The sequence below is a fragment of the Malurus melanocephalus genome, unplaced genomic scaffold (assembly GCF_030028575.1).
Source record: "Malurus melanocephalus ecotype Western Australia unplaced genomic scaffold, MMel_1.1 scaffold_78, whole genome shotgun sequence".
In the NCBI taxonomy this organism is placed as follows: Eukaryota; Metazoa; Chordata; class Aves; order Passeriformes; family Maluridae; genus Malurus; species Malurus melanocephalus.
This window is the reverse complement of record NW_026623310.1, coordinates 2,320,340-2,330,385: the sequence shown is the minus strand read 5'-3', so window position 1 is coordinate 2,330,385 and position 10,046 is coordinate 2,320,340. Positions and strand designations below refer to the sequence as shown.

At 38.8% G+C, this 10,046-nt stretch overlaps 1 protein-coding gene across 2 annotated transcripts in view; it reads left to right on the top strand.

Moving 5' to 3' along the window:
- The first annotated feature begins 251 nt into the window (after positions 1–251).
- COG6 (component of oligomeric golgi complex 6) overlaps positions 252–10,046 on the top strand; it is a 60,108-nt gene continuing 50,313 nt past the window's right edge. The window contains exons 1-4 of one of the 2 annotated variants that reach the window (XM_057367435.1): positions 252–414; positions 978–1,121; positions 1,450–1,521; positions 4,288–4,346. In XM_057367435.1, the coding sequence (XP_057223418.1) occupies positions 289–414; positions 978–1,121; positions 1,450–1,521; positions 4,288–4,346 (401 nt within the window). In that variant the 5' untranslated portion in view covers positions 252–288. Of the gene's footprint in view, positions 415–504; positions 636–977; positions 1,122–1,449; positions 1,522–4,287; positions 4,347–10,046 lie in introns of those variants that run through there. The other variant, XM_057367436.1, reaches the window with a different exon arrangement.

The window sequence follows — 10,046 nt, the reverse complement described above, 5'->3', positions numbered from 1 at the left end:
GAAATAAATACAGCAATCTGGCCTCAGGAAGTGAGCCCTCTTTCTATCATCCACCCAAAATCCTTTATTTAGTAAGCAAATTATTTTTATTTATTAATATTTTTAATTTTATGTCTTTAAATTTTATTAATAAAAACAAAGACATAAACAGAAAGCCCCTGAGTGCCACCTGCACCCGGCGAGGCCTGGCCTTCCAGCCGGGCTGTGCTAGGCCGGAACCAAAGCCCCGGAGCGCGTTTCCGCCGGAGCCGGTCCGTGCCGAGCGCTGGGCCGGGGAGGGCCGCAGCCATGGCCGACACCGCCGCGCCGCCGCCGCCCGCCGCACCCGCCCCGGGGCTCCCGGCTGCCCCCGGCACCAACCCGCTGTCCCGCAAGCTCAACAAGATCCTGGAGACGCGCCTGGACAATGACAAGGTGGGTCGGGCTGCGGCTGAGGGACGGGGCGGGGGCCGGATGAGCCGTCAGGGGCCGCGGGCCCCGACAGGCTTCGCGGCGGGGAGGCGAGTCCTGCCGTACCCTCAGTTCCGCTGCGGAGCTGCGGGCGTCCCTTTGCTGCCTTAATTACAAATAAAACTAGTTTTCGCTTCTYCAGCAACATGCCACGCTCCTATTTTATCCCTTCAGATCGTAGGGAGGTTTGTATCAMTTGCCTCGGAGGGCACTTATCAAGCTTTTTGTAATTTAAATGTTTTCTGGTTATGGATAGGTCATTCATTTAAAGAAAGTAGTCTTACTGATTAAAGCTAGTGTAAATTCTTAGACAAAGTTTTCTGTTATAAGAGAGGAAGAAAGGCCCAGCAATTATTTTAGTTGTTTCCCAGCTGATGTGGAGTGTGTTAAGGTAGCTTTTCCTCTAAAAACATTTATTAGGTTTGGTTTATTTTTAATAAGACCATGAAATTGGAGTGGGTACAGAGTATTTAACCTGCTTCTTTGTAACTGCGTGCAAACTTAAGGTCTTTTTTTTTATTTTCTAGGAAATGCTGGAGGCACTCAAGGCTCTCTCGACCTTTTTTGTGGAAAACAGTTTGCGCACCCGAAGAAACCTGCGTGGAGACATTGAACGTCGAAGCTTGGCCATAAACGAAGAATTTGTGCACATATTCAAACAAGTCAAAGAGGTAACGCTTTTGCATCATGACTAGCTATCTTGCAAGAGTACTGCTATATAATTTAAAGTTTAAAAAAAAAGAAAAAGAGGTTTAAGAGAGATTTTGACTTTCCAGGCCAAATATACTTTTACAGTAAAATTTGCTGAAAATGTTGATATTTCAAACAGATAAAAGTCCTGAGTGAATGTTGATCTGAAGAGGTGCATTACTCTGCACTAAGAGGGAGCCTAGGGCAGCAATGTTCCTTGTAACTGGGGCATCTAATTGCCGTGGGAAGTTGGGCCTTGGTACAGCACTTTTGATTAAAACACAGTTACTGTTATTTGAACTTATTTAGGAACTTGAGAGTATAAATGAAGATGTGCAAGCAATGAGCAGCTGCTGTGAAGACATGTCCAGTCGTTTGAAGGTAATATATAAATGGAGGTGCTTTGTRTATTTTTCCTTTTGATGTGTGGCTACTTTAAAAGGACAAACAGTTRTTTTTGAGGATTAATGACACCAAGATGTTTTTAATAGTATGCATATTGTGTTACTTTAGGATATTAATGTGCTTCTTTTTGCTTGTCTAGAATATTTATCAAGGAAGTAATTTTAATTTCTTCCAAATTGTAGTTCAAAATGCAGCAATATACTTATTTTGAGAGTAGCAAAGTGATACCTATGTGTATATGAGTGGAGAGAAAATATTCTGTTAAATTGGATGTGTGTCAGATTGAAGGTGTTGATTTGTATTTAAAATGACATTTAAAATGTCTTTTGAATTGACTGAGTTTGTTGAGTTATGTGTTCATATAAATACCTCAAGTATATTAATAAGAAAGTATCTTGCAGTTCAAAGAGGCAGATAAATCTGGTGTGCATCTTCGTTTTATTGGTTTTGTTTCATAACATTATCTCAGAATGCTGGTATGCAACAAAACCATTCCTGTTTCACCTTAATCCTGAATCCATAGTATTCTAGGTGGGGAGCATAGGAAATTCGTGTTTTATGATGTGTTACTAAAGCTGGCCTGGTTTTAGGGTACARGTTCAATATTCAATGCAGTGATGAGTATAAATGGATTATGGATGCTGAAGCGTAGATGTTTTGCCAAACCAAACCTGTTCTGAATGTAACATATAAGTTATAGTATATGAATAAGAATCATTCACTTAAAGATCCTGTGAAAACAGTTATTTTCCTCTCCATAAGTGTGTGTGTAGATGTTAGATATTCTCTAGCTTGGATAAATAGGTTTCACAGTCATTGCACAAATGCTTGTGGATTGAYGAACTTGTACCAAAAAATGTGAGAGTACAGTGCAGCCAGCTGCAGTACTTAATTTTCAGTTTTGGAAGGAACTGGGTAATGCACCTCAGAGGTCTCRGAGCTCTTTGAACACTGTTAGTGTGGATATATTCCCTAGTGCAGTTCAGGATCTGTTAGACTAAGCTCTTAGATGTGGAAATGAGTCAAATGCCCATGCAGATTTTTGCTCTTTTCTGTCTTTAGATCATGTAGTGTCACTATCGTCTGTGATTTTTTTCTTTTCCCAGAGTAGAGCCACCATGCAGAGATTTCTTTTTCTATTAAAGTCAGTAGGTAGTTTTGTTCTGTGCCCCACAGGAGGTTTCCTCTAGAGCCCTGTAGAGCTTGTAACTTGTCTTCATTCAATCTGTATTTTCTTTTTATGGATGTAAAGTTAATAAGCTCATGAACTAGCACTCAGTCGTGAAATACTCTGGTACTTTATCTGTAATAGGACATGAAGACTTGCAGGCATGGGCTCGAGCTGAATAAGAAGACAAAAATGAACTAAGTAGAGCAAATAGAAGATACAAAGAGGAGGATTTGGGGCCTATAATGCAGAGAAGTGTGCAAAGAGAGCGGTATATTAAGAAAGCAGAATAAATACAGGATGTGAAAGGGAATATATTTGGATAAGCCAACATGCTTTCTAGCTTTGTTATTTTGTAAGTTTATAATACCATCCGATCCAAATAACCATATACTGTCAGATCTGATTTCAGGACAGTGACTTGATAAATGCAATGGCAGCAAGGGAGAGAAGGAGCAAGTCTGAATTGGAGTAAAGTAGGTTTGAAGGATAATGAAAGCTTTAGCTAATATACTGAGGTGGGGAGGAAGAGAAAAATATTTCTGTTTTGGATATACGAGAAACATCAAATACCAACTTTCTGATTTTTCTGGCATGTCTGGCTCATTTCTGACAGTTACCTTGTTTGGTTAGATGTAAGCTCATACATTTCRTACATAAAATAATGACCATATCTGGCATGTATTTGAATGTGTGTAAATAAAATCTGGCTTCCCGATATACCTAGCTAGATTCAGAATAAAGGATTTTCCTTCCTTTCTGCTGTCATACTGTTAGCATTGTTCATGGCAATTAGTACTTCTGTCCAGAAAGTACTGGAAAGGAAGCAAATTTCTTCTTTTTTATTTAATAAAATTAGCAATTAAGTTAGGCATGAATGGTTACAGTCCTTTCACTTTTCAAAGCATTCCTGTACCTTGACTGCTTTTCTATTGTAACAAATGTAGTGGCAGATAGAAGGGCTGAAATCAATCWGTCTGTGTACATAGTTTGTTAGACCTTTCAGGGATCTCAAGACTGGCATCTTCAATTTGGCAAACTCTGTGATTTGGCCCCAATATTGTATTGAAATTGTACGCACAGAATATCTTTATTGCTGTTTCTACCTCTTCACTTGCAATATTAGTCTATAGCAAATGCATTTTGATTTCAGGATTTTTTTGTTAAATTATCTCATTTTTCTGTTTAAGAGAACATTGGTGGAATCCAGTGTGAAGCCAAAAATTCCAGATATCTTTTAGCTTTTCACAGAACTTTGATCAGAACTGTTTCTAATATTTGTAATGTTTCTGTATTAAATATAAGGTAAAAATAAACTGTGTGATATAAATGTATATAAACATAAAAATATATATGGATAAGGATAAAAACTTATTTTTCTTAACTGCCTGGACATAGGGAAAGTTAACTTGTTTCAAAAAGACCTTTTGTTTCAAGGAGTACACTCTTAAATTGCTTATACTCAGCTTCAAAAGCATTACTATTTTAAAGCTTGTTTAATACATTTTGTTTAATAATGTATTAATACATACATTTGTTTTTTCACATGCWTAACAATTCTAATTGTATTCTAGGCAGCAAAGGAACAAACCCAGGACTTGATTGTGAAAACCACAAAACTCCAGGCAGAAAAGTACGTATACCACCTTATTTATTTGATGGAATTTTCTTCTAGATGTACATGCCACTTTTATTTTTGGTTTATGACTCTGGAGTTTTTTCAACACTAGATGTGTKTATAGCTGACTCTTAGCTTATTGCTAAATGATCCAAAAAGGTAAAAATGTGTGTTAGTGTTTGTTTCAATAAAAATTGGCTTTTTAGGGTAAAGAATCAGTTACAGTGATATAGCATGCTAAATAAGGATGTGCTTTACTTAATGTCTGTTGATAATGTAAGTTATATTGTGTCATAACAGATGTGGACTGACTCAATTTCTCATCAGTTTGACAGACTTCTTGTTACTAATGCTTCATATCCAGTGGAAATCTTTCTCTTTTTCAGAGATTATATGAKGGAATGCAAAGTTGGATTCTAACCTACTCTGCCATATTTAAAGCTAACTGTAAAACACAGGAGTGCTGTTTAATGAGCCTAATGCAGACCACTTTTTCCCTTACTTCTCCAGTCTCCTGTGGAAAAAAAAGATTTGTATTTTTCTTTTTTTCAGTATTTTTATTTCTGAGAAGGGGATAATAGCTAATGACAGATTCAAGTAGTCTTTATTGTTTTTATGGCTAGGATGTGTGGTTTTACAGCTTCAGGTTTTCTCTGTGTAGAAGAATGAATCTCCTTGCTTTATGAGCTTTCTTCGGAAAATTATATACAGTTCACTGGAGGTTAGAAATAATTATTTCCAGTAGTGAGTTTCTAGTAGAAGTTATGGTTTTGGATAGCTGTCAGTGAGCTTTCAAAATCAGTAGGTTTATGATACGAATTTCAGTAGGAAGTGGATTATATCTGGATATGAAGTTGGAGTCTAATCTGTACATATTTTAAAAGTTGAATGTAGAATAACTGCGTAAAATGCAATGCTGGTTCAYATAAAGTGAAGGATTTCATAAAGTCACAGTTTAAGTAAGTGAGCAGAAGTCTTAGAAAATACATAATTTTGGATGAGAGTATATGAAGTAGTAGGACAGAGAAGTGGTCATGTATTTTATAGTCTCAAAAACAGGAAGGCTGCTTTGATTCTTTGTTCTGAAGCAGAATGGAAATATACCAAGACCAATCGCAAGTGGGGTATGTCTAATTGGCCTTTAATTCTGTTAAAGGAGGGTACAGACTGTACATTAGTACTTCCTCAATATAGTCCTTACTTGCACAATAGTTTACTTAAAAGGCTTTCTGCAATTTCCTTTAAAAGACTGAACATCCCCCTAGTATAAAGAGGAAAAAAGTTTAGGAAGTAATTTGTCCTTCCAARGGTCTGACCTCAGTGCACATGTAAGGAAAAGTTTGGAAGTTTATTTTTTAAGTTTACCATAAAGTATCCATGAGCAGAAGCCAAAAAGTACYTGTGACTTTACAATAAGTTTGGTAGTTATGGAAGATTCATAGTACTGTTTGCTAGCAAAGTTAATTTTTCCCTGTCTAAACTTAGGAAAAATTGTGAAGGCTAGTTTGTTCCATTTGAGACATTTTAGTATTTGTTCTTTCAACTCGTTAAATGACYGTTCTGATGCATTCCTTTGGTTTACATCAGGCTCATAAAGAAGCGTCTGCTCCAGATCTTAGGGGGTTGTTGAAGAGCTGAAATCTTGTCTTTGAAAAAACACAGGTCTTTAATTGCTGATGTCTTCAACYTAATGTGGTATTTTTTGCCAACAAAGGAGTAGATGGTGAAATGGAAGGACATGGCTTCTCTGTCCTCTGATGGTTGTCCTAAAATGCTGTCTGGTTGAAATGCAGAGATGAAAACTGGACCTGTTCTATTACGTTCTTCCCTCAGGCTTAACATTTATGTGATTTACTTTAGCTGACCATGGTTTTGTAGGTGAAAAATGTTAGGATTTTATTCAGTGTTCTAAATGTGAACTGAGACTGTAAACTTCCAGATGCATTTCCTTCATTTATGGTAACTAGGTATTTAGATTTTTCTCCTTTTCTGCCATTCATCAGAAGGAATGGCCATCTCAGTGTCTCTGTGCTGGCACTAGGTTTTTTATACTAAGTAGGTTTGGCATTGTATTATCATCTATGTGATATGTTGTAGTTCAGGACGGTTTTCAGTTTCTAAAGCTTCTTACATGAACTCTTGTTGGTTATTGTAGTCTCTCAGATTTGTGGTTTGAAGGTATAGCTGCCCACCTGGAGTTTCCTGTAGATAATCCTGATGATCACTTTGGGACTTCCTATATTGGTGAAATTTGTGTATTTAAGACACATGCATAAATAGCTGGGGTAGAAAATCAGGTGTTTTTCTCAGATTTAACTTAAAACTTCTGCATTTTTGAGTTTATGCTTTGCAGCATTTTTTTCTTGTAACTTTGTGAACTTTGGACTTGATTTGGCAAAAGTGCYAAATATAGGATGAGTCACTTAGATAACAAATTCAAAGAGTAATTAATACAATTGCATTTTCATATTTGTGAATCTGTCAGAGTTGGTGCATTTCTTTGGTCAACTAGTTCACTTGTTCTGGATTTATTTCCTCTGTGAAGTCTAGTTAGAATTACTGCACATTAGAACAGTTTTCCTCTACACCATTTAAATTAAGGAATCTGCTTAACACAGGAGCTAGGATGGGTTTTTTTCCTTAAAACTGAGCCTTATTGTAACTTAATAGAACCATGCAGTGTGAAATAAAGTAGTCCAAGCCATCCAACTGTCTCTTCAAAACATAAGGTTAAGTTATTGCTTCTCAGTAMTGTACAGTCTTGAATAGAATGTTAATTCTAATGTATTTCATAACAAACTTTTATAATAAAAACTGAGGTTAATWTAGACAATTTCTGGTAGTTGTTAAAAATCCACTTCTATTTTAGTTATAGTCAGTAGATTTGTGTACATTTTCTTGAGCACACTAATACTGCTTTCGGGTTACATTATATTTTTTCATGTGTAGTAATGAGGAGATTACTTTGTTTTCAAACAACGAACATCTGCTGTGCTTTAAATTATGTGGGTATGTTTAATTGCTGTTGCTAGTAGTCTGACAGAAAAAGGATCTTGTTCCTTGAAGTGAGATTTTAGTAATAGCTTCCTCTGGCTTTGTTATACCTGATTCCAGTCCTCTTTTTTTTTTTTTTTTTTTTTTTTTTGCTGTGAAACTAAAAACTTGCTTGCAATACTGAACTACTACACCTTGCATTGGGAGCAGGTGCCCCAGAGTTGAGTAGTTCCCACACCAGAGAAATAACTGTTCAGTTCCAAATACTGTGTGCAGAATGCCAGAAGCCTGGCTTTGTAGTAATTCTACCAAGCCACTTAATAGTAATGTGTGGTGCGATTGTTTTTGAGGTTAGCCACAAATTACTGTTGTGAACGTAACAATTGAGCAGAGAGACTAGAAAGTAATAGTTACTATATTAATTCCTATAAAATTAACTGAGCAGTTACGTATGTGCTCAGGGGCTTCACTGAAAATAAGTCTGTGTGTTGGTTTTGCTTGGCCCAGTTTTGGAAGTGGGGGGGCCAAAAAGATGGCTCCTGTGAGAAGATTCTGGAGGCTTCCACCATGTSCAGCAGAGCCAATTGCTGTTGGCTCTGAGGATGATGGACATGCCACTGACCAAACCTGGGCCAAWTGGAGATGRTGGTTACGCCTCTGTGAAAACATATTTAAGAAGAAATCAAAACAAAGGGACACAGTAGTTTTGCCAGTGGAGGAGGCTGAGAAATATGTGAGGGAATGCAGATACCAAGGTCACTGGATGAGGGGGAGGAGCTGCTTCTGGTGACRGAGCTGAGATTCCTTTGCAGGCCATGGTGACAACCATGGTGGAGCAGGCTGTCCCCCTGCAACCCATGGTGACCATGGTGAAGCAGGCTGTCCCCCTGCAGCCCATGGTGGCCATGGTGGAGCAGGCTGTCCCCCTGCAGCCCATGGTGGCCATGGTGGAGCAGGCTGTCCCCCTGGAGCCCATGGTGACCATGGTGGAGCAGGCTGTCCCCCTGCAGCCCATGGTGACCATGGTGGAGCAGGCTGTCCCCCTGCAGCCCATGGTGGCCACAGAGGGTGCAGAGATCCACCCGCAGCCTGTGGAAGAGGGAGAATCCCACGCCGGAGCGGGCGAATGCTGAGAAGGGGCTGTGTCCAGCAGGAGAGCCATGGAGAGAGAGGCCTTGCTCCTGAGATGGAACAGCCTGGCCTTGGGCCTGCAACCCAGTGGACAAGGGACCCCACGGTGCAGCAGTTTTGGGATGACTGTCTGCCCATGGGGGGACTCACGATGCAGCAGATGTGTGTGGACTGCTGCTCGTGAGAGTGGAACCGCGCTGGAGAGGTTCACCAAGAACTGTCTCCCGTGGGAGGGACCCCACGGCAACGCAAGGGAAGGACTCCTCTCCCTCAGCAGCCGCAGATCGATCCGGTGATGAACTGACCATCCCCACACCCTGAACTGACCAACCCCACACCCTATTCACCCCCCGCTGCTTTGTACTGTCGGTGGGAAGCGGGAGAGAGTGGGGAGAAGATCGGTGTCTTTGAGGGTTGTATTTTATTTCTCATTCTCCTCCTCTGACTTTGTTAGTAATAAATTCACTTCATAATTTAAGTAGAGCCTGTTTTGTCCATAAAGCGTTTCCTCCCTGCTCCTTATCTCAACTCATGAACCCTTTTGTTAATTTTTTTTTCTTCCCTCTTCTCTATCCAATGTGGTGGTGGGGGAGAGCGAATGAGCAGGTGTTGTGGGTGCCTGGCTTTTGGCCAGCATTCCAAGCCATGACAGTCTGCAGAAATACAAAGTTGGTGAGAGCTAGAACTAGTGTTCTGGACGTAAAGACCACAACACTGAAAACTATTAAGAAAGAATGGGAATGGAAATGGCTCAGACATATTTTTTTGAGTCAGGCTGATGGTTCAGAGGAGATTGTGCACTTTACCTTTAAAAATTATCTTATTTTGCTACCCTCTCTTAATTGTGTTCTTAAACAGAGCAAAATTCGTGTTTTGATTTCAGAGTTATTGTTAGTTATATTCAGTCCAAAAAAACAGTTTACACAGTACTGGGATTGTTTTACTTCTTAAAAAAACCAATGAAATATTATTCCCAAATAGGAATGTAACAGTGTGTACTTCAATTTAATTGTTCTTTATGTAAAGAATAACAAATACCATTCTTGTCATTAAGTCAAGAATTTGACTGTCACCTCTGTGCTCAATACAAGCACAAAAGTCTTATGAAAAATGTTCCTAAGTGAACATGTGCTTAAGTAGTGCTACTCTATTGATCTCTCATCCTTGTCTCTTGGTGGTGCCTTTTTTCCTTTTTTAAGAAATACCTTTTTTTTTTGTCATAGTCAATTTGGAAATAATGCAGGAAGTTCAGCACTATTTGTAGCAGGTTAGAGAGGTTTGGTTTTTTCAGCATGTTCTAAGTGGTGATCTGATATTGCATTGACAAGATGTAATTTCATGTGTTGGCCCTTTGAAAACTTGTAATTACATTTATTCTCATGAATACGTATATACATATATTCTCATGAATATGCTTTATGAGAAAAAGCAGTGATTGGCTAAACCTAATTATAATTTGATGTGGGGGAGGGTGAAGACTTGAAATTCTGAGGCTCATTTTCCATCCTGATTTTTAGTAAAGCATGGAAAACAAGGCATGTCAGAGGAATAAAACCAACTAAAATGGATTTGAAAGGAAAAAAAAAAAAA